The sequence below is a fragment of the Sinocyclocheilus grahami genome, unplaced genomic scaffold (genome assembly GCF_001515645.1).
Source record: "Sinocyclocheilus grahami isolate Dianchi unplaced genomic scaffold, SAMN03320097.WGS_v1.1 scaffold440.1, whole genome shotgun sequence".
Taxonomy (NCBI): Eukaryota; Metazoa; Chordata; class Actinopteri; order Cypriniformes; family Cyprinidae; genus Sinocyclocheilus; species Sinocyclocheilus grahami.
Window position 1 is genome coordinate 913375 of NW_015505619.1, and position 25666 is coordinate 939040.

General features: G+C 36.3%; 2 protein-coding genes and 1 pseudogene across 2 annotated transcripts; 2 read left to right on the forward strand and 1 right to left on the reverse strand.

The window, feature by feature from the left end:
- Positions 1-2802: 2802 nt before the first annotated feature.
- Positions 2803-8664, forward strand: LOC107552021 (tudor domain-containing protein 6-like; annotated as a pseudogene).
- A 1451-nt stretch (positions 8665-10115) lies between these two features.
- On the forward strand, positions 10116-11361 carry LOC107552022 (ankyrin repeat domain-containing protein 66-like). The gene is made up of 3 exons (XM_016233831.1): positions 10116-10254; positions 10885-11113; positions 11238-11361. The coding sequence occupies exons 1-3, from the start codon at positions 10116-10118 to the stop codon at positions 11359-11361; spliced, it is 492 nt and encodes a 163-aa protein (XP_016089317.1).
- Positions 11362-12993: 1632 nt separating this feature from the next.
- LOC107552023 (adhesion G-protein coupled receptor F1-like) lies at positions 12994-25226 on the reverse strand (the record flags this gene model as incomplete). Its single annotated transcript, XM_016233832.1, has 18 exons — positions 12994-13099; positions 13197-13277; positions 13377-13412; positions 13589-13630; positions 13708-15015; positions 15219-15404; positions 15497-15678; positions 19273-19437; positions 19558-19782; positions 19930-20145; positions 20282-20391; positions 20503-20561; positions 21607-21719; positions 21833-21979; positions 22848-22982; positions 23418-23430; positions 23525-23592; positions 25184-25226. Coding segments are annotated over 17 exons (3111 nt in total), but the record flags the coding sequence as incomplete, so codon positions are not given.
- Positions 25227-25666: the final 440 nt, after the last annotated feature.

A 25666-nucleotide genomic window follows, 5' to 3' on the forward strand; every position in this document is an offset into this window, starting at 1 on the left:
ATTGTTTTGGAATTTATACAGGAATGGCTGTATAAATTCCCAAACTGACCCTAATATGACTGTAAAACTTCAGACCACCAGTGCTTATTTATGCTGCATAAACATGTCCATAAACTTCCTTTGTAGAATATTCTGATCGCAAATAACCACATTAACCGTCTAAATGTCATTTTAGTACTTCACAGTCACAAGTGGATTTCCTACAAAAGTGTAAATAGTTTTTCTATAAGGATTATACATTTTTTATTTGTAACTGTCCATGACAGTTGTGGCTAATGAGACGTTACCACAGTTTTACAGTAAGTTACCCTTACCAAAAAGTACCCATACTTCAAGTTTATTTTAGTAAGTATACTTAAGTAAAGTTCAAGTATATTTTAAGTATACTTTATGTAGCAAGTATACAAATATCAGCTTACTAGTAGTATACTTGTAAGTGTACTATTTCAATACTCCTTGGGACTATAATATGACTGTAAAACTTCAGACCACCAGTGCTTATTTATGCTGCATAAACATGTCCATAAACTTCCTTTGTAGAATATTCTGATCGCAAATAACCACATTAACCGTCTAAATTTCATTTTAGTACTTCACAGTCACAAGTGGATTTCCTACAAAAGTGTAAATAGTTTTTCTATAATGATTATAAATTTTTTATTTGTAACTGTCCATGACAGTTGTGGCTAATGAGACGTTACCACAGTTTTACAGTAAGTTACCCTTACCAAAAAGTAGTATACTTCAAGTTTATTTTAGTAAGTATACTTAAGTAAAGTTCAAGTATATTTTAAGTATACTTTATGTAGCAAGTATACAAATATCAGCTTACTAGTAGTATACTTGTAAGTGTACTATTTCAATACTCCTTGGGACTAAATTGGCCCACTTTCTAGTATATAAAAGTATACTTTTAAGTATACTTTAAGTATAACAGTAGTAAACTTTGAGTACACAACTAGTTTACATCAAAATGTTTAGTTTGTACTGCAACTATACTAAAAGTGAACTTATAGGTATACTTTAATTATATACTTGTAGTAGCATTTTTAGTACACTTTGAAGTATAGTCTCAGTAAACTACTAGTTTAGTCGTTTTATACTGCAAGTATACTCGTAAGTTTTCTTTAAGTGAACTTTACATCATACTTTAAGTATACTACTATGTTCCTATTTAGGTATTAATTTGTATATATTTTGTTACATGAATATCTGAACATACAAAACATCAAAAGACCAGGGTATCTGCTTGTAAACAAAAACATTTTATTCTAGCTTCATGCATTCTTTTTTTAAACACTTGAATGTGGATAAGTTTCATAAATAAAAAATAAAGAAATAAACAACATTTTGAACAAAAAGCTGAAAAAAGACTATGAATTGGATTCAGAATGATAATCAAAACATAGATAAAGTCGAAAAAGCTTGACAGTTATTATTACCTCTTCATTGGTCGACATTATAATGTTACACAGTTTTGATGCTGTTTTATGTCTGATGATCGTGTTAGAATACATGTGGAGGTATCTGTTGTTTCGGTTTCTTCTTCACTTGTGTTTTTTGGAAATTCTGTACAGAAGATGTGTAATAGCGCCCTTACAGTATAACAATGAAAACACGGATTCTAGGAACACAAGTATAGCTCAAATATATTTAGACTTTTTCTAAGTATAAGTCAAGTATACTTAAATGTCATTTCAAGTATATTTCTGAGAAGTACATAAAGCCCATTTCTGAGAAGTACATAAAAAGTAGACTAAAAATATACTTTCCTATTTTTAGTTTAAAAGAAGTAGGCCTATACTAATAGCACACTTGAATAAACTTCTTTTTCGTAAGGGTAGTAACTTGTGTTGTTGCGGAAAAGACAGTTACAAAACTTTTGTATAGGTATATTTTAATTAGTTAATTGTAAACCATATTTTTAACAAAAAATAACGTTTTTAAACAAGATCATACCTATTATAATGTACCGTTTAAAAGACAACTTGAGCAGGGCAACTGGGGCAAGTTCAAGCTCAAACCGGTGTGCACCGTTTTGCTGCGGTTTCCGGTTTGAGCGACATGTTTCCTGGAAATGGTGTGCAATGGGGTGTGAGATGCGTTTTCTCTTGTTTGGTGGGTGTGTCAAACATGTCAGCTCAATCAGCAGCAACATGTATATAAACCACGCAGTATTAAAGAGACAGCTCACACAATGTAATTAACATCCAAATAAATTCACAAGAGCAAGTATATTGTTTGCACATGTTTATTTACATTAAAGGCAAAATAACTAAAATAATAAGAGCACAAGTATAGATCTGGAACTTCTTTAAGTCTGTCTAAATGTCATTTAGTAATTGCAATATCTGCGTCATCAGAACAGGGTGTTCAACGCACCACCGTTTCCGTTTAAAAAACGTTTTGCACCATTTTTGTCGGGGCTGAACGCAGCCCTGATTGATTCGTTAAAACATCCGGTGGCGTTTGTGTTTAGTTGACTTTATACTTTGTTTTTTGGGGGTGTGGTTTGATTCACGACTAACATGGAGATCACACATTAAACAAGTAGAGGATAAATGTAAAAAAGTATTAAACATTATGAGGATGCTATAATGAAAAAAAGTGTTCAGGTAAAAAAGTAACAGGATGAGTAAATGACATTTTTAATTTATGGGTCAACTGTTCTTTTAATTCTGTTTTATGTATATATATATATATATACTCTGTTATTCTTTCTTATTATTCTCTTTTTTCTCTCTCTAGATTCTCCCTATTTCTGCTCTTTTACCTTTTTGAGAGGCCAGATTCTCAAACAAGATGTGTTCAATACCCGGTTTGCCAAAAGTTGGATCCAGTACGACTGTTCAGATCACAAGAGTCAATTTAAACCAACAAACGGTTTTAGTACAATTTGGAGGGAGTTTAAATCATGGGCAAGAGACCAGGGAAGCATATCAGCAGCTTAAAAAGACATTGAAGGCCCTAGGAAGCGGCAGCATACTTTTGAAGGCAAACCTGGAGAAGTTTGCTTAGTATATGAAGACAGAACCTGGCACAGAGCAAGGATACTTTCAAAGTCTGAACATGAATACAACTTATTCCTAATTGACGATTGTAAATTGCTTTGGGCCTCAAGCAAAGTTTTTGACAAAATGTCCACGCAACCTTTGCAGTCTACTTCCCAAAGTAGAGCTTTGCATACTGGCCAATGTATCGCCTCTGTGTCTTGAAAGTGCATGGTCTGTGGCTGCTTCAAAGTTCATCATATCTTTGTGTGGGAAAGACATCTCTGGGTGTGTTCAGGATGTGATAATGCCATCCAGAATCATCATTCTTGACATTCCAAGCATATCCAAACAAATGTATGAACTTGGATTTGCTAGAAAGATGCCTAATGAAGACTTCAAAAGCCTTGTAATGCATTCACTGCAGTTTCCAAGAAGAAACCCTTCCCTTCATTGGATTGAGGAAGGAACAGATAGATTATCTGAAGTCTGTTGTACTGGATCAAATCCATGAATACAACTTGTTCCTAATTGACGATTGTAAATTGCTTTGGGCCTCAAGCAAAGTTTTGACAAAATGTCCACGCAACCTTTGCAGTCTACTTCCCAAAGTAGAGCTTTGCATACTGGCCAATGTATCGCCTCTGTGTCTTGAAAGTGCATGGTCTGTGGCTGCTTCAAAGTTCATATTCCTAATTGACGATTGTAAATTGCTTTGGGCCTCAAGCAAAGTTTTTGACAAAATGTCCACGCAACCTTTGCAGTCTACTTCCCAAAGTAGAGCTTTGCATACTGGCCAATGTATCGCCTCTGTGTCTTGAAAGTGCATGGTCTGTGGCTGCTTCAAAGTTCATCATATCTTTGTGTGGGAAAGACATCTCTGGGTGTGTTCAGGATGTGATAATGCCATCCAGAATCATCATTCTTGACATTCCAAGCATATCCAAACAAATGTATGAACTTGGATTTGCTAGAAAGATGCCTAATGAAGACTTCAAAAGCCTTGTAATGCATTCACTGCAGTTTCCAAGAAGAAACCCTTCCCTTCATTGGATTGAGGAAGGAACAGATAGATTATCTGAAGTCTGTTGTACTGGATCAAATCCTTGTTGGAAAATTTGAGCATCACAGTGTGAACGAGGGTGTCTATTATATAACACTTTATGGAAATGACAATGGGAATGTGAACGACACTTTTGGCCACAGAGAGCAGTGTTTGTCAGTAACTGAGAGGATTTGTGATGACCAAACTCTCGAGACTCTAAGCAAAGTGGCACACAAATATATGTATGAGAGAAATGTGCCTGTACGTTCTCTTAATTCAACTGCTTTAACCAGGTGCTCTGATTCTCTTGAAGATGTCACTGTAGCCAGACCTTCCAAAACTGGAAAAAACCTACAGCCTGCAGAGGGACATCGCTCATCGAATGTCGCTGCAGCTCCACCTTTTCAGAATGAAGCATATGTTGTTTCACAACCCAAATCTGAAGTGGGTGCAAAGGAGCAGGTTCGAATAACTTGTATCCAAAGTGTAAACCAGTTCTATGGTCATTTTGCAGAAAATATTGATACGGTTAGGAAAATGACCAAAGATATCCAACAACTTTGCCACCACAAGCAAAGTTTTCAATTTACCCTAAGATGATGTGTCTTGCTAAATACGCCAATGGGCTGTGGCACAGAGGACAAATTTAATCGACCCATCCGAAAATACTCATCCAATTTGTAGACTATGGTGACTTGGTGGTTTTGGATAAATCTGATATTCTGCCACTTTCTCCGAAAGCTAGTGCAATTGCATCCATTCCCATTCAGGCTGTTCAGTTTGAACTTTTCAATGTAACATTACCTGAGCCATGTGAGCATAATGAGTTCTACGCTACAGACTGCATGTTCTCTGTCATTGTGAAACAAAATTCTTCAGGCAAACTATCAGTGGAGATGTATGATGAGAAAACAAACCTCAACTCAAAAATTAAAGAGCTGTGGAACCAAAAATCCAAAAGAAATGGGTCTAACATCAGCAAAGGAATGGAAAAGGCTCGTACTTTCAAAAAGTTTTCAGAAGGCATGGAGTCTAGAGCTGTGAGACACAATTTCAGCACTACATCACAAGCACATGAGAAGACCTCTAAGAAAGTCCCAAAACCAGCTGTTCAAGGCACATTGGAACAAAACTTCCAGGCTGTTACTAGTCACACGCCTGGACACAGTAGAGCTAGGTATAGTGCTTTACAGCAACAAGTGTCGTGTCTTTATCCAAAGCTCAGCGATCGTCCCTCAAAAACCTTGGATGCAGGATATGTTTCAGACATCTATGTTTCACATTGTAATAGTCCATCAAGTTTCTTTGTACAATTGACAAGTGATAAAGATGAAATATTTAACCTTCTCGACAAACTTAATTCTGCTCAGTTAAGTGATGCACAAATTGAACTAGATCTGTTGCGGTCAGGTGACCTGGTGGTAGCTGAATATCCTGCTAATGGGGCCTGGTATCATGCTGTTGTTCAAAACAAGAATAATGGCATGGTTCAAGTGCAGTTTATTGACTTTGGCAACAAGGAAACACTCTTGCCCCTTAAAATAAGGCAACTGGGCAAGCAGTTCCTCAGCACCCCCATGTTCGGTATTCATTGCACATTTGAAGATGGTAGAAGAGAAAAAAGAGATTGGACCCAGGAAGAGATAATGACTTTCAAAACAGCAGCAGGTGAAAATGGTGAGAAGAAAATTCAATGCAAGTTCGTCCGAGGGGACGTATCTGTTTGGATTGTCAGTTTAGATCTCGAGGAAGGGCCTTTGTTTAATGCTGCTCTCAAACCAGGTGCTCAAACCGAATCCCAAATGCACTGCAATGAAGATACCCAGCCATTAGCATTCAAGGAACCAGCTGTAACTCAAGGACAAATTGTGGACGCGTATGCTTCATCTATCGTTGGACCAAATTATTTCTGGTGCCAGTTCAAAAACTCTGAGGATCTTGACAAAATCTCCCTGCTTGCACAAGAAATCGGAAACTCTAGTCAAGTAAAACCAATTTAGCCAGATCAGTTATGCCACTGACCCTGCCTGGCACTCTTTTCTGACCAGCTGTGGCACCGTGCACAGGTTATCAATGCACATTCTAAAACAGTCTGTTCTTTTTATAGATTATGGAAATGAGTCTTAAATTGACCTGAACTTGGTTAAATTCCTGCCCACCAAGCTCCTGGAAAGCCCACCACAAGCATTTATTTGTCAGTTAGAAGCTTTGGGGTCCGTTGATGGCACTTGGAGCGATGCTGCAGCTGACAAATTCTTTGAGCTTCTGGTGGATGAACCTTTAAAAGTGACTATTCAGAATACAGTAATGACCTCTGACCTTCCAAACTGTCCTCAGTATAATGTACTTGTTGAATGTAATGGATTTATTGTTAATGATCTCATGAAAGATTATCGGTGTGATCCCAAATCTCAACTCTGTAGCGAAGTGACAATGGATGTTAAAACAAAACCCACTGCAGGGAAGGACAGTTTTGGAGTAACAAGCTCTGAAATGGTTCAGAAAGATAACATTCTCAACTCTGGAAAGATAAATGGCGGTGCATCAAATTATGTACACCCTGACCTTCACAGCTTTGACCCTCAGATTTCACAAAACAAATTAGCTGCAGCCGAGACCCAAGGGCAAAGCATTACATGCCCAACCTTGACCGCAGTAGTTGGAAACATGATGGTTCCTGAAATATCAGTGCAGTGTTTACCTCAAGCTGCATATCTTCCTCCACGTATGATAGAACCAGCTAAGGTGTCTGAAGTTTGTTTCGCACATCAACAGCCTGGCAAGTTTTTTTGTGCTACTGGTAGAAGATGAGAATACATTATTCTCCCTCACCGAGCTACTGAATTCCCATCAGCCATCAGAGAACGATGAAATTCATGCAACCAGTGTTCAACAGGGAAGTTTGGTGAAGGCCATGTTTCCTGAAGATGATTCCTGGTATCGTGCTCTTGTAAAGGACACTACCGAAGATGGCACGATCCAGGTAGAGTTAATAGATTTCGGAAATGAGGCAACTGTTTCTCTCCTTAAAATTTGATGAGCAGCTGTCTTACCCGAGGTTCAGCATTCACTGCAGCTGCAGTCTAGATGATCGATTCAAGGCGCAGAAGGGAAAGAAGGAGCAGATATTTCTCTTCAAAAAAATATTTGGTGAAGCTCGTGAGAACACGCTGTCTTGCAAGTTTATCAAAGAAGATGGCATCACTTGGGAAGTTAAAATGACTCCCTGTGGCATCACATCTGATTCAAGTGAGAAATTGGATAGTTTAGACTTGAATGCATCACCGGTAGTATCTGAACCTGTGAAGGAGACTTTCCAGCTGCTCTTCAAGAAACCAGATGTCTCTTTGGGACAGACAGTAGAAACCTTTGCATCATGCATTGCTGGACCAGATTACTTCTGGTGCCAGTTTTCGAACTCTGAAATACTTCCAAATCACCCTTGTTGCCCAAGAATATGGAAACTCTAGTGAAAGACAGCCAATTAAGCTGGATGATTTGGATCCTGGAAGCCCGTGCCTGGCTCGTTTCTGTGACGATCAGATGTGGTATCGTGCGCAGGTTATTGATAAATGCACAAACGCTGTATCTGTCCTTTTTGTTGACTTCGGAAACTAGTCTGAAACCAGTGAAGGCTCTGTTAAGGCACTGCCTTGTGACTTGCTGGAAAGTCCACAAGCTTTTCTGTGCAGGTTGGAAGGGTTTGATCCTTCCAAGGGATCTTGGGACAGTGCAGCTACTGATAACTTCTACGAGCTTTTAGTGGATAAACCTCTGAAACTGACTGTGCAGTGCATTGACAGTACAACTGATCCTAACAGCCCTCCATATTATGTTAAAGTTCACAAATCACAAAATGATCAGAATGATCAGGTGATTGAATCCTGTGAAACATTCATTACATCAACATCTGATCAACTTGTTTCAGAGGATAAAGCAAGTGCGAGCCTTGCAGTTTCTACAGAGGATATGCACACAATTGAATCTCATGGTGCAGAACAACATGGAGCTAATCCGATTGCACCATTAGAAGTAAAAGGTGACTTGCATGGTGTACCTGAAAACAAGGTGGATGATCAGCTTGATGGAGCAGATGTGATTGCTGCTGTAACAAATTCTGATGTCACTGCTGATGATCCTACAGGGATTCATTCCCCAGATTCAGAAATCCATGAAGTCTGCCATGAATCTGATGATGGAGTTCCTGTTGTATCAGCTGAGCAAATGCTAAAGATGTAGAAGATGGAGGATCTGAAAAAGGTTTGTATGCGTTTCTGTACCTGATTATTCTTCATATGGGATAAAATTATTTATTTTTAAGACTTGATAATTAGTCACAGGCGTATTTTGCTTGCTTTACCATGCTTATTTATGTTTCAGAGGACAACCCGACGATGACAAGCAGAAGTACAGATTGGGTAGCTGGTTTAGAAAATCCAATGTTACCCATGGTATTTGCTTTGTTTTTGATTTTTTCTTTGGTATGTGGGTTTCTAATGAGTAATCTTTTTTTAAATGAATAACTATTTCTTTATTTTGTAGGTTTGCACTGAAGATTCGTGTGACTCTGTTAAGTGCATCTTCAAATGAACAGAATTTTAAACTTTATTTATTGTGAAAAGGTATAATTTGTTTTTCATGGGGAAAATGAATTTAAACGGACAAATATTTGTTTCAAACAGACTCCGCCTTTGAAAGATTAGAGATTTGATTTGCCGTGTTGCTTGTTACGTTTCTTGTCATTTTAAAAGCTTGTCTGATTGCATTGTTTGGTTTTGTTGATACCCCAGTTTATCTTTGTAGATGCCAAGGTAATATTTGTAATCATTCTTTTTTTTTACTGTTTATACACAAGTAATTGTAAATTGAAATGATGATTGTTCAGAAAGTACAAGCGTTTCATACCACAGTCCTGCTCTTCCTTCACCCCGAAGTCTGTAGTGGAGTTTTTTCTCCTTATTTTGCAATAGCGTGTAGTCATTTTTCTTTATCTTATAACGAGTAATCGTTTGTTGGAATAAAACCTGTTCATAGAATTGAATTTGTGTTGATTTAAACATTTTAAAGGTGGAAAATTGTTATAGATACACTCTAAAAAATGCTGGGTTGTTTCAACCCAACTTTGGGTCAAATATGGACTAACCCAACTTTTGGGTTAAAAATTTTATGTAAAAATTTAACCCAATGGTTGGGTTAGTCCATATTTGACCCAAAGTTGGGTTGAAACAACCCAGCATTTTTTAGAGTGTAGAAAGTTATCACACTTTTTTTCCCTAACACTGCCATTTTTAAACTGCTAAAAAATTACTTTTTATATGTGTACTTGACACAATTTAGTATTCCTAATACACGGTGTTTGCTCTAATGCATAAGTGTTTTCTATTGCCGTAATGTGCTGGGTTTCAATGAATGCGCCACAGTAAGTAGGCTAAATCTGCAATCATGACACTCGAAAATAAATGTACAGTAAACTACGTAAGCGAATCTCCTGAATATATATGCGTGTCTTCAGAATTTCTATAATCGACGTCCCTATTGTTTCTCATTTCTTAGTATCACCGGTAGAGGCTATGCTTGTCGTTTCGCATGAGGCCTACAGTGCAAAGCTCTTTCTCAAGGGGGCGCACAGCGGCTCAAAATCCTTCGACCTAGCTGCGTTCAGATCTAATGGCCGTTTTATTTTTTATCCGAACTAAACCATTTGTACATTACAATGCATACAAATATATATAAATTCAGTGGAGTGGTACCTGACACGCAAATGTGAATCCGCCCAAACAATCTATCTTAACTTCCTTAATTGTCACATGTGATTGGTCCATGATGAACTACGCTGAGAAAAGTAACTGGTATCACGTGACAACGCCGTGTGTATGCTGCTACAGAGTTATTCTGTACAGTAATGTAGCGCGAAATCAAAATAGACATTAAATTGAAAATATATAGTGATATTTGTTTAATAGAATAATAATTATTTAGATGTTTATTTAAAACCTTTAGTTTTTTTTCAATGGGTAAAGCCCGCTGTCGAGTTGCTGTGGTAACAAGTCAAGCGAGAAAAGCAACACAGAAAAAAAAAGATGACAGAGTTGCATCAGGCAGCAGCTTCTGGAGATTATGATCTAGTGGAAGAAATTGTGGGGAAAAAATCGTGTGACCCTAATCAGAAAGACTTAGACTGGAACAAGAAGACCCCGTTGCACTGGGCAGCATCCAAAGGCAGGTTATAGCCTACTTTAGGGACCAAAAAGTGCTGTTTTATTCAAAATGTATAAAAAAACAATCATTATTATAACTTAATTATCTTTTACAAATGACATGAATATGGTAAAAATGTGACCTGGATATTAACTTCCATAGTGCTCTATTTTCATGCACTAATTTTGTACTTAATATGCTAAAAATATACTTTAGTACTTCTTAATCTTAAGAACATCTAAGTGTACTAAAATGTGCTATTTTGAGACACCGTGAACTAAAATGTGCTTTTAACATACTATCTCTGTATTTAAACAAAATGTATTTAGATACCACTTGAAGTAGACTTGAACCCATCTTTCATACACTAGTGGGTTCAAGTGTACTACAAGTGGTAAGTAAATACATTTTAATACTAAGGTAGTATGTTAAAAGCACATTTTAGTTCATATTGACGGTGTCTCAAAATAGCACATTTTAGTACACTTAGACGTTCTTAAGAAGTACTAAAGAATAACTTTTAGTATATTAAGTACAAAATTAGTGCATGAAAATAGAGCACTTTAAGTACATTATGGAAGTGCACTTTTTTCCGCCTGGGGTTCTCGCATGTGTGATGCTAATGACATTTAACCTCTGATCTTGTTTAAGGCCAAACAGAGATGGTTCGGATATTAATTGAAAATGGAGCCAGGGCTTGTTTGAGGACGGATAATGGATGGACACCCGCACATTTTGCAGCAGAGTCTGGAAAACTAGCAGTACTTCGACTCCTTCATTCCCTACATGCACCTGTAGACAAGGAGGATTCCTCCGGCGATAAACCTGTCAGGATTGCTGAAATCTATGGACATGAAGATTGTGTTCTTTTTCTTAAAAAGTAAGATGAATCTATTGTTGAAATAATCAGTTCTTACTGATTGAGGCATTTTCTGATGCTGTTTAGTCAAAGAAGTGGCGATGTGATCCAAGATGTTCAATGACAGGGTGTTCTCTACTTTCAGGGCAGAGGTTGAGAGCAGAAACTACCGGCAAATGGCAAAGTTAAATGGGCTGCCCTTAGACGATACTGATGAAGAATGGGAACAGGAGAAAAAAGAAGCCAATAAACAAGTCCTTAAAAAGTAGGTTTAATCCAGCCATGAGAACAAAATACAAACTAATGGATGCTTATATTTTTGTTGCACATCTAAATGAAATGAAAGACATAGTAAAGATAGTAAAATATAAAAGAAAGCTTGGTGGACAGTAAAATTACAAGCCAAAATTAATATTCATGTATGACTGTCACCAGTTACGAGTAATACCAAGTAGGCTATATATAGACATACAAGCATAAATATATTTACATGAATATACATAAAACTCAATAAAAATTAAAGGGGTCATATGAAGCGATTTCAAGTTTTCCTTTCTCTTTGGAGTGTTACAAGCTGATCGTGCATAGATAAGATCCCTGAAGTGGCAAAGACTAAAGTCACAAACCCAAAGAGATATTCTTTATCAAAGTTAAGACTCTGCCACGCCCCCCTAAAACGGCTCGTTCTAACACGCCCCCACATATCTACCTCCCTATGTGGGAATATTTGCATAATGCGCCCAAATGTGCATGCAAAGAAAGAAGGCGTGGTTTCAGTAACCGCAGTTAGTGTTGAAGCAGCATGTCAGGAAGACGCTGTGTGTTTCTAGGCGAAAGCAAAAGCACTTTATTTGGCCTTCCAAAAGTAGATGCATTTAGGAATCTTTAAGATTACTTACAACAGAACAGCAATGCATTTTATGGACGACCGTTTCGTGAACCTAGGAGAGGAGGTAATTCTGACTTTGCTATGACAATCTGGCGCTTCTGAATCAGCTAATGTTTTGTTATTAGTTTAAGTATTTGCTATTGACTGTTCAAATGCGGAGTTTTGCGCATCGTGTGTGTGTGTGTGTGTGCGCGCGTGTGTGAGAGAGAGAGAGAGACAGCGTTAGATCATTACTGTGTCTGTTCCCCTTTGGGGCTTGAACTGATGGTAAAACTAATTACATTATTTACTGTCTTTGCATTTAGTTTGAAAGATGAAGCTCACGATTATGGTAAGGTGCGTTACATTTCCGACGAGTGCTTGCGGTGTTCGGCCAATCACAATGCACTGGGTCAGCTGGCCAATCAGAGCAGACTGCGCTTGTCGGAAGGAGGGATAGCGTTTGAGAGAGGCGGGGCATAGAGGACCTACAATATTGTACAGTATTTGAAAAATAATGTGTTTTTTTAACATTAAAGCATGTCAACATATTCTGTTACACCAAATACACAAAATAATGATCTTTAAAAAAACAACATATGACCCCTTTAACTCGTTCACTAAATGACATGCCAAAAGTCATATTTCTATATGGCTTTTACCAGTTTTAAGTAATACCAAGTAGGCTATAGACATACAAGCATGATTATACTTACATGAATATGCACAAAACTGAATAAACCATTTTCAGATAGAAAAATTAACAAATTTTCTAAATTATATGCCAAAATTCATATTCATCTATAACTTGCACTAGTTTTGAGTAACACCATAGGCTATAAACATGCAAGCATAATTATACTTATAAGTATATACAAAACAGAATAAACCATTTTCAGAAAGAAAGAAAAAATTACCCAGTCACCCTGGCAGAAATCTAAAAACAAAACCATAATATGACTAAGATGACTACATTTAAATATATTTGTATCGTCTGAGCTAAGATATCACAAATAATTGTACAGTTTACTAGAAAACAATGTTTTAGAGCTGTTGAATGTGACAATTTAATCCATGACGTTTTTCAAGGTTCCCTCGAGTTTCATGTCTTCTATTTCAGTACTTTTAGAAGGCACCGACTAAATGATTCAAATGCGGATTTGGAATAAAAACAACATTAGAACAAAATATGTAGACACTAAATAAAATATTCTCAAGAGCACAAATGCAACTTACTTTTAATCTGTCCAGTCTTTATTTCGTCATTACTGAAGATGTCTCTTTGCTTGAGCTTTCACTTTTAGAATGCGCTGATTGCTAATGTAAGAAAATGTGGGAACACGAGCTGTGTTATTTCATGTGTTCGTGATGCATTTGGAATCTGTAAAAGCATGCATTTCTCTCGTACATACTAACCTTGGATTGCAAACGCTTCAGAAGTGCATCACAAACCTTTGGGGAAAATGAAATATGATTATATTGAGCTTGACTGTAAAGTTTTTACAAACTAAAACCATCGCAAATGTGATCAGTTCTAATCAACTGATGCAAATAAATGTTTCAGTCTAAATTCCTTAAACAGTTATGATCAATCATACGGAGGGCACGTGTATAGCGGGCATGGGTACCTTTTTCTCTCCCAAGCAGTTTGTCAGCAGTATCAAAAAGCCCTGCAATGAAATACAAGAAAATATTTTAATGTAAATGCACGAATAAACAGATAAAGTGTTTGATGCTTGACCCTTACCTGCAGCGAATTGAACAATGTAAATGCGTAGCTCACAATTTGGGCGAAAGGTTTTTGTGTAAGATCAAGGTGCAGCACCAAAACCCCGAGGAGCCAAGTTATTCCGAGGACAGGGCTTAAGAAAACTACTGTCTTAACCATACCCTTGGCAACGTCCTTGTGGTCCTGCGCCTTTGAATCCGACACAGCAGGAGTTACTATCCTCATGATCACCACAACCAGTGTGAAAAAGTTTACCATCACAATAGTTAAGGCAGGAATTACAAAGGAAAAGAGGGAGCCCTTCAGCACACCCTGATATATGAGCCAGCAAGTGTCTGTGGAATAGTATTTACCTTCTTTACCGTTCTCGAAAGTAATGTAGGTTGTTGCCACACATATTAAAGGGCACACGTAACCAACAGTGATAGACAATACCAAAAAAACCTTTTTCCTCAGCTGGTCAAAGACAAATATCATTTGGTGAAGAAGCACGACACTTAAGCACAGCATCCAGAAGAAGACAGCGAGGAAAAAAAAATGTTTGGCTACTGTAAGGATGGAGCACCAGTGTTCGGGGATTGCCTTCGGATCAGATGATGCTAAAAATCCACAGTGTGCAAACAGCAAGCATAAAGAGATGTTGACTAAGGCCGTGTGCCGAAAATTGGAGATGTCTGACTTTACAACTGCATCCCATACCAAAAACTCAATGATTAAACACAGAACAAGTGAGACGACGGATATTCCTAAGCCAACGTAGGTCAGTTCCTTCATATACGGAAGGGTCTCTGCATTTTTGGACATCATTACAGTGAAGGCAGAGTTGTGTGTACATGTGCACAACTTTTGATTTTCTGCACCACCCCATTTACACCCCTCTGAAGACCAAGTACTGTTCTTTTCATCCCAGAAAACACAATACATTTCATGATTCCGAAGTCTTTTTTCACCGTAATCGAACGTCATCTGGACAGAGATGGACTTCTTCTCATTATTTACTGTGGTGACTGACAAGATGGTGGTCTCTAAGGGCCTTTTTTCATACTGTGGTAAAATTTCGTGAAGGTTCCGGAATGCAACGACAACAACCCTATCATCTGGGCTGACGCTGGCATTAAAGTTGCTGCAATGTGCCCCTCCGGTCTTATTACAGACTGCCAGTTTAACATTATAAGAATTTTGAGGATGATTCATGGTCAGATTTGAGTTGAGTATCATTTGCTCAATAGTCTGTAGATATGTCACAGATAAATTTGTGTTTTTAGTTTCAGGATTGTTCCAGGCTCCTGTTTTATTCAAAGCGTTGCTTATAGCGCTGACAAAGTCCTGCAATGTAAAGTGAAATGCGATTAGACTTTGAGCAAACACAGGAATTTTGTATTATTTGTCATTTCATGTTGTTTCAAATTCTTTGGAGTTCATTTTTGACATTTGCAATAGATCTCAAAAAATAGCCCTGTTTCCAAAACAAATATTACTGAAGATTTTAAAGATGTTAAACAAAGAAACTGAAGAGAAAACATACATACTGGCATGACAGTATCATTCCATTGATTGAACTGCTGTTTAGATACATTGTTCATGGCTTCAAAAATAACTACAGATGCGTTAATATTTGCAAATGAGTTGAATGTCTCCACAGTGGTCGAATGCTGTATTCGTCTGAAAAGTCTGTCTGCCTCATTCTTAATAAGGCCAATGCCTTTATTTAATATCTGTTATTATGACAGCAAAAAAACAAGGATTTAGTGCTAAGAGTAAATCTGTCCAGCAATAACGTCAGTAAATGAATACCAAAGAATGATACCTCTATATCCTTTTTAATGCCATGCAGGTCTATATTCACACAAGTAGAGATTTCGTCTTTCCACCCTTCATAGCACTTTTTCATTTTTGAACCAACAGCAGAGTTCCCACAGGATATAATGGCCGTATAGGTGTTTTTCGTGATGGGCCACTCGTTATCTTCTTCACAGAATTGTGAATGGGCTGTATTAAGGAATAATACACAGTATTATAGATTTGTTTTTCTCATCATTTTTGTTTTTATAATTACAATTCAAAAAATCAAGCGTAGCGTTAGTTCTGGCAGGTCACGTTAGTCAAGCTCGCATCAGCTGACTCTCAGCTGATCCTCATCTACCTATAGGAATACAACACCTATCTAAGCATTCATATATAAGGTCCCTCAGTATTATCAGCAGTTTTCGCATTGCTCAATAGCTAATTACCCTCCTCCATCCCCAACTCCTCCTCTGTCAGTCAGGATTCAGCCTTCTGATTATCCTTTGAATCAGACTAATACTGATGCGCAGGGAGTTCTTGCCCAGAACAGAACCATACCGCCAATCCAAACTGTATGCTAATTGTCAATCATCTTTGACGATAGTGGTCCTGACAGAAAAATAGTTGCTAGTTTTTAGTAAGTATAATATGCATCTGTTTGGAAGAAACAAAGTAATTCAGCTATTCACCCTCATCCAAAAACATTTCTTCACTCTCCCCCTTTACTCACTATCATGCCATTCCAAACCTCTTTGACTTTCTTCATTATAAATGAAAGTAAAAGTGTACTGTTGAGTTTTAAAAAGAAAAAAGCACCACAAAAGTCATTCCAAATCATAAAATAGCATCATTATTCATTTTTCATCTTCCACTGCAGCTCTCAAAAGTAATTTTTTTAGTCTGCGTTTTTGCATTCCAATTAAGAGCTTCGACAGAAAGGAAGACTGTGTCACGAATTCGGTTCATGGACTTCCGTTTATTCACCACCAGATGTCACACTTTCCATTACATTGACTCTCGTACTACACAAACTGTTGCATAGCACCCCGGACTACATTTCCCATCATTCTTTGCACAATTTGCACACTGCCCTGATTGCACTCATTGCACACAGCTGTTTCTAATTACCTCTTTCACTATATAACACCCACTCTAACCACCTTTCTTGGCTGAGTATTGTTTAGCCTGTACCCCTTTCCGAGTCTCCGTGTTTTCCTTGTTTTGCCTTGCCTGTTTCTGTGGTATCTGATCTTTGCCTTTTTTCCTGTTTTTTTCCCTCTCGTCTCGCCCCTGTGATTCTGTCTGCCGATCGGTGACCTACGCTAGCCCTAGGACTATTCTTGTGTTTTGCCCGCCATATACCTGTTTGCCATTGTTTGACCCTGCCTGTTTACCACGTCTCTCTAATAAAAGCTTGCAGATGGATCCACACGTCTCATGTCTCGTCAGCCCCATTACAGACTGGCAGTAAATAATTACTTTGTGATATCATATGGATTCAGAAGAGTCATTTGAGCCACATTTTTCTTCTGAAAAGTGCATGTCTTTCACAATTTTTCAAAGACAAAAAGTTAAAACAACACCAAAACTTACGAAGAATGACCGGGATCTCCACATTTTTGGTTTTATTTTTGTTGTAAATGGCTCTGTTGTTGGTGAATGTACATGAAACATTCAGTGTCTCATTCTTATCCCTAATATATAATTCACAATTTATGATCGCCTCTGCTTTGTAAGATAAAAGATTCCCCTGGATTTCTAGAGAATGCAGGGATATGAAAATGTTTATCACAAAGTATGTAAAAATAATAAATAAATATTTATCTTTCAATCACATTGTTAGCACTGAGAGAGCAAAAGTGGTAATGAGATGCTTACCTGGTCCTATTTCTGTGAAACTAAGAGCAGTATTCCATGTAACCGTGTAATTTTCTGTATTGTTTGAAATTTTACATTCAATGATAGCCTTTTTGAATAGGTTATTTCTACAATTAGGAAATTGGGGAGAGCTCATGGCCTGTATTTCTGGCAGAAGTGCTATGTCCAACTCTGTACTTGCTGTGTGTTTTATGGGCCCTTTTGTGTACACACACTGAATTGTTCCTATAGATAGATAGATAGAAATGACACACATCACACTTAAGCTGAAATTAACAAACTCCTATTCAATTATTTAAATATTTAAAAATGAGTAAATATACTTTCAAAGTCATGCAGTTATCCTAATTGTGTATGTATGCAGAAACGTACCTTTCCAGCTTCCTGAAATATTTTTCAGATGGACAATGTCCTCCAAACTGTTGTTTGCGAAGCTGGCCTCTTGTCCTTTTGTGATCTCTGTTTTTTTATTCCACTCATCTATTAAGTACCACTTCACCTCTCCCAGCATTTCTTGTGGACGACAAGTTATAGTTGCCAGGGAGTCGATATCAATCGGACCCCGAGGACCATCAATAATGATGAAGCCTTTGGAGAAAATAACAAGTTGTGATTGTGCAATAAACCTCTCTTTATTGCATACCATTATAAGTATTGTAAATAATAATAAAAAAAAAAAGTTAAAGGTATAGTTCACCCAATGAATGAATACTGACTAAGTTACCTGTTGTTTTCAGATCAGAATCAGGCAGATTGCTGGTTACGTTCTCCAACTCATTAAGCGTAACTGAACCCATTACCTGCACCGTATAATTTACGATCACACTGCCACTGCTTTAAATCAAATGGGAAACGTTACTACATTTCCTGCCATTTTTATGTGTTTTATGTGTGTAGAAAGAACAGTAAACAGTAGCTGCCAGAGCTGCTTGTTATCATGATTACCTGTAACTGTTGATAATCAGAGAATCGAAATATTTCAATGTGCTGTATTTTTCCGCAAGCTAAAAGAAATCGAAATATGCCGGTGAGGTATATATATATATATATATATACAAACAGTGCAAATAGTTGTAATAAAGTTAATCAAACCAACAATACAGTGACAGTTTTTAGGCATTGCAGGGTGACAATATGGTGCCTGTATATTTTACAGTTCATATAATGTATTTCCTTTTTGCCTACAGGAGGCAAAAGGAAATGATGACAACAAATTCGAAGTTGTTCTTGGCTAGTATGGCTGGGGGACTAAACACAATAATGCAGTAATGAATTAATTAAACAACATATAATGTAAAACATAAAACTCCATGATAAAATAATATAATAAAAAACAATGTAAAAGCATAATCTTTAATACAATGTGTAGCACCCCGGACTACATTTCCCATCATTCTTTGCACAATTTGCACACTGCCCTGATTGCACTCATTGCACACAGCTGTTTCTAATTACCTCTTTCACTATATAACACCCACTCTAACCACCTTTCTAGGCTGAGTATTGTTTAGCCTGTACCCCTTTCCGAGTCTCCGTGTTTTCCTTGTTTTGCCTTGCCTGTTTCTGTGGTATCTGATCTTTGCCTGTTTTCCTGTTTTTTTCCCTCTCGTCTCGCCCCTGTGATTCTGTCTGCCGATCGGTGACCTACGCTAGCCCTAGGACTATTCTTGTGTTTTGCCCGCCATATACCTGTTTGCCATTGTTTGACCCTGCCTGTTTACCACGTCTCTCTAATAAAAGCTTGCAGATGGATCCACACGTCTCATGTCTCGTCAGCCCCGTTACAGACTGGCAGTAAATAATTACTTTGTGATATCGTATGGATTCAGAAGAGTCATTTGAGCCACATTTTTCTTCTGAAAAGTGCATGTCTTTCACAATTTTTCAAAGACAAAAAGTTAAAACAACACCAAAACTTACGAAGAATGACCGGGATCTCCACATTTTTGGTTTTATTTTTGTTGTAAATGGCTCTGTTGTTGGTGAATGTACATGAAACATTCAGTGTCTCATTCTTATCCCTAATATATAATTCACAATTTATGATCGCCTCTGCTTTGTAAGATAAAAGATTCCCCTGGATTTCTAGAGAATGCAGGGATATGAAAATGTTTATCACAAAGTATGTAAAAATAATAAATAAATATTTATCTTTCAATCACATTGTTAGCACTGAGAGAGCAAAAGTGGTAATGAGATGCTTACCTGGTCCTATTTCTGTGAAACTAAGAGCAGTATTCCATGTAACCGTGTAATTTTCTGTATTGTTTGAAATTTTACATTCAATGATAGCCTTTTTGAATAGGTTATTTCTACAATTAGGAAATTGGGGAGAGCTCATGGCCTGTATTTCTGGCAGAAGTGCTATGTCCAACTCTGTACTTGCTGTGTGTTTTATGGGCCCTTTTGTGTACACACACTGAATTGTTCCTATAGATAGATAGATAGAAATGACACACATCACACTTAAGCTGAAATTAACAAACTCCTATTCAATTATTTAAATATTTAAAAATGAGTAAATATACTTTCAAAGTCATGCAGTTATCCTAATTGTGTATGTATGCAGAAACGTACCTTTCCAGCTTCCTGAAATATTTTTCAGATGGACAATGTCCTCCAAACTGTTGTTTGCGAAGCTGGCCTCTTGTCCTTTTGTGATCTCTGTTTTTTTATTCCACTCATCTATTAAGTACCACTTAACCTCTCCCAGCATTTCTTGTGGACGACAAGTTATAGTTGCCAGGGAGTCGATATCAATCGGACCCCGAGGACCATCAATAATGATGAAGCCTTTGGAGAAAATAACAAGTTGTGATTGTGCAATAAACCTCTCTTTATTGCATACCATTATAAGTATTGTAAATAATAATAAAAAAAAAAAGTTAAAGGTATAGTTCACCCAATGAATGAATACTGACTAAGTTACCTGTTGTTTTCAGATCAGAATCAGGCAGATTGCTGGTTACGTTCTCCAACTCATTAAGCGTAACTGAACCCATTACCTGCACCGTATAATTTACGATCACACTGCCACTGCTTTAAATCAAATGGGAAACGTTACTACATTTCCTGCCATTTTTCTGTGTTTTATGTGTGTAGAAAGAACAGTAAACAGTAGCTGCCAGAGCTGCTTGTTATCATGATTACCTGTAACTGTTGATAATCAGAGAATCGAAATATTTCAATGTGCTGTATTTTTCCGCAAGCTAAAAGAAATCGAAATATGCCGGTGAGGTATATATATATATATATATATACAAACAGTGCAAATAGTTGTAATAAAGTTAATCAAACCAACAATACAGTGACAGTTTTTAGGCATTGCAGGGTGACAATATGGTGCCTGTATATTTTACAGTTCATATAATGTATTTCCTTTTTGCCTACAGGAGGCAAAAGGAAATGATGACAACAAATTCGAAGTTGTTCTTGGCTAGTATGGCTGGGGGACTAAACACAATAATCCAGTAATTAATTAATTAAACAACATATAATGTAAAACATAAAACGCCATGATAAAATAATATAATAAAAAACAATGTAAAAGCATAATCTTTAATACAATGTGATGAGTCATGTAAATGTAATCAATGAACTTTCAAAATGATTTTAGGAAAAACATTTTTTTTTGCACTGTTGTGTTGATTTTCAGCAGTACATACCATTTTGGTAATTTTCTTGTTGTCGTCCTGGTAATCTTTAGAACCTTGTTTGCTTGGATCACATAAAAACATGCAAGACTCATTTGCAAATGTAGTCTGCCCATTGATGCTTACTGGAAAAAATAAGAATCGTAGCATTCAATGACTGGCATTTATTTATGGATTTACAGTATGTGTTTATTTTTCATCAAGAAATCCGGTGCCCACATCAAACAATACTCTATACCTCTTGTTTTAGGCAGACACACAGCCATGTCATTAACTTTCTGTGTGTATATTTTACAGTTCATATAATGTATTTCCTTTTTGCCTACAGGAGGCAAAAGGAAATGATGACAACAAATTCGAAGTTGTTCTTGGCTAGTATGGCTGGGGGACTAAACACAATAATCCAGTAATTAATTAATTAAACAACATATAATGTAAAACATAAAACTCCATGATAAAATAATATAATAAAAAACAATGTAAAAGCATAATCTTTAATACAATGTGATGAGTCATGTAAATGTAATCAATGAACTTTCAAAATGATTTTAGGAAAAACATTTTTTTTTGCACTGTTGTGTTGATTTTCAGCAGTACATACCATTTTGGTAATTTTCTTGTTGTCGTCCTGGTAATCTTTAGAACCTTGTTTGCTTGGATCACATAAAAACATGCAAGACTCATTTGCAAATGTAGTCTGCCCATTGATGCTTACTGGAAAAAATAAGAATCGTAGCATTCAATGACTGGCATTTATTTATGGATTTACAGTATGTGTTTATTTTTCATCAAGAAATCCGGTGCCCACATCAAACAATACTCTATACCTCTTGTTTTAGGCAGACACACAGCCATGTCATTAACTTTCTGTGTGCAGGTGTCATTGCAGCAGCCATAATTTTTGCACATGTCCTCACTGTATGTGTAGTTCAACATGCATGAACAATTCTTATGCGTCTCATTCAGTGTGCAATCTGCAAACAAGCACATTATAGTTTTATTTTTTTGGGAACATCAGTTATTCAGAAATGTAGCAACTGCCCATAATTTCAATTTTTCTTAAATCTATATTTCATATGTTTGGGTCAGTTCCCTTATGCAGTACATTTTCATGTCCCCATCATATATTGGATAAATTATCATACCTTATAAATAAATCATATTAGCTTTCTTTAATATCAGCTAAACATGGGGTGAATTTAACTAAAAATTTTACTTAAAAACTAACAAATTGATTAAGAAACATTTGCTCTTTTTTTCTTCAATTGAAATCCTTCAACCTTCCAAATCCTTACTTCAATAAATCCTTCAAATCAATCCTTCAAAATGGGTATTCTTGGGAATATTATTTGAATCGGGAAGCAGTGTATCATTTTTAACTATCAAAATAATTTTCCATCATTTTAGATTTTATTTTTAACTAACAAAAGCCAGTTCCTTAATAACATCATCCTCCAGGAACTGACCTCATTCCATTCTGTTTGATTGAGTTACACAGCAGCACTGACAACAAGTTTCTGTGCTTCTGAATGCATCCTTAAAATTACAGCAAGCATATTCATTCTTAAACTATCTAATGCTCAACAGGGAAGCCCCAATTTATATTTTATTTGCATTCTTTGTACTCTAAAAAATAGGGTGTTAATATGAAGGAATTTTCAGTACTTGAATTACACTTTGCATTGTGTTGTGCTTTGGGTTAAAGGAATGTCCATAAAATTAACAAATGTTGTACTGGCAGAAAATGACCGATTTTTCTAATTGTTTTATTTTATTTTATTGTATTTTTTTTTAGTGTGAGAGAAGTTGAAGTGTAATTTCAAGCATTATATGTTTGTTTACCTGTTGTGATGCCGATGTTTGTTACAGATGCATGTACTATGTCGATGCGTGTCTGCTCTCTCAGAAGCTCAGTGATGTTGTCGTACACCGATGACTCGATTTCAAGCTCTAACCAGTACACCTGAGTGAAACTCTCTGAAATGTTGCATTGTGACAGTATTCAGTAACATGTAGATGATTAATGGAAAAATACACAGCAAAATCCCCAGAGTTAAATCAACTCTGCTCAGAGTACATATTGTCCCAATCAGTGTTAAAGTAACACTGAAGCCGAGTTAAAGTTAATGGGATAATTAAGCAATTAATTAATTGATGAATGAGCATTAGTAAAGAAAACCCGCTGTTAACAATGTTGAAGATGAACAACTACAGCTCAGGCTTTTAGACATGAAAACGTATCACATAATCCTCAACAGTGGTAACTCTGCTTCAGTGTTGCTTTAACACTAGATTGGGACAATGTGTACTCTGAGCAGAGTTGATTTAACTCTGGGGATTTTGCTGTGTACATATTATTTATTCCATAGATTATTATTGATAATGAGCAGAAATAAAATCTATATATACTACCTGCCACAGCAACCTATCAAACAAAAGTGTTAAAGAGTTAATGCTAAATGTAATAAATTCTGTGTATATAACTGAAGAACTTTTATAATGATTAAATATTATCCCACCTTAAAAAACAATCCCAGAAAAAGGAGAATGACACCCTTGGACAATTTCATTTTTGCGCCATCAATTTCTGGTGGATGAAACAGAGCGCAGTCATTCATATGATTATGTGCATATGCTTTCTATCAGTGACATCAATCATGCAATTTACATCTATTAATTTGCAACAAGTGATTCATCTTAAGGAGACATTAAACACGAGAAATGAATACAAAGATTTAAACTTTTTTCCAAAATAGTATAAGCTTACAGGGAGGGATATAATAAGTATTGAAAGCAAATAAGTATTTTTTTATTAATTTTTTTAATAATAAATTGACCACAACAATGTGTATTTATATACAATTCCGGTCAAAGGTTTAGAATATTGTTTTCTGCTCACCAAGGCTGCATTTATTTGGTCAGAAATACAGTAAAAATAGTAATATTGTAAAATATTTGTTGTAATTTAAAATAACTTTTCTATTTCAATATATTTTCAAATGTAATTTATTCCTGTGATGCAAAGCTGAATTTTCAGCATCATTACTCCAGTCTTCAGTGTCACATGATAGTTCAGAAATCATTCTAATAGGCTGATTTGCTGAGACACAATTATTATTATTATTATCAATGTTGAAAACAGTTTTGCTGCACTGTAAAAGATCAAAAGTTAAGAAAACGTAAAAGTTTAAGGCAGCCAGCTTCAGGACATTTGTGAGTTTTCTCAACTCCTTGTATTCAATTTATACAACAAAAAGTTGAGAAAACTCAAAAATCTCCTGAAACTGGTTGCCTTAAACTTGTAAGTTTTCTCAACTTTTGATTTTTTTTTACAGTGTGCTTCATATTTTTGTGGAAAAGGTCATACAGTATCATTCAAAAGTTTAGGGTAAGCATCAATTTAATGTTTCTTGCTGACTAAAACTATTAATTTCCTTTTCAAAAAATGATGTTAAAGATATTTACACTCTAAAAAATGCTGGGTTATAAAGGGACAAACCCAGCTATTGGGTTGTTTTGACCCAGCATTTTTTAGAGTGTATAATGTTACAAAAGATTTCAAATAAATGCAATTCATTAAATGTTCTATTCATCAAAGAAGCCTAAAAAGGTTTTATGGTTTATACAACATTTTCAGTACTGATAATAATAAGAACCATTATTAATAATCGGAAACCAGTAATAAATGATAATAATTGAGCATCAAATCCGCATATTAGAATGATTTCTGAAGGATCATGTGACACTGAAGACTGGAGTAATGATGCTGAAAATTCAGCTGCGCATCACAGGAATAAATTACATTTCAAAATTCCTTCAAGGATTGTTCTTTCTTTCTTTCTTTCTTTTTTTTTGCCTTACATCATGTCTTTGTAGCTATGTTGTATTGCTTTCTGTATGAAACGCACATGGAAACCCACTGAAACAAAACTTCCCCAAAGGGATAATAAAAGCTATACAATTAGAAAACAGTTATTTTAATTTGTAGTAATATTTCACAGAATTACTGTTTGTAATGTATTTGTGATCAAACCAATGCTTAAGATGTGCATAAGACACTTCTTAATTATTCCACACTTTTGACCAGTAGTGAACAATAGCCCATGTCACTGCTAACAAGCAAAAATAGAGCTTATATGAAGAACACTGTCTAGAATCCATTAAACGTGTCAACGTACCCCTCTGCCTTCTCAGTCCTGACAGCAGTATTGTTCCGTGGATTCAGGGCGCAATTTTATAGCTGTGATCACGTTCATAAAAAGCTTCAAGCGGCCGTACAGACCATGTGAGAGAATGGAATGATAACCCGCTCAAAGAATATTCCCAATAACCCTCCTGATTTGCATTATTTCGGTCACATGACTCAAAATATAGCCTACTGTAAATGATACCACAGTTCCACTTAAAAATATATTTTTCTAGCTAGAGTCCATACATCAAAAGAATTTTGATGTTTCATAAAAAGAACACCATAGTTAGGTTGTTGTTGTTGTTGTTTTTTTCATAAATACAGTACACTGGAAAAAAGGTGTAGGATTTACTTTTCTTTCACCAAAAAACCTAGTAAATCTCACAAATGATTGTGAAGAAGCAGCAAGTAACACGTTGAGGTAAACATGAAATTGTGTGTGTGTGTGTGTGTGTGTGTGTGTGTGTGTGTG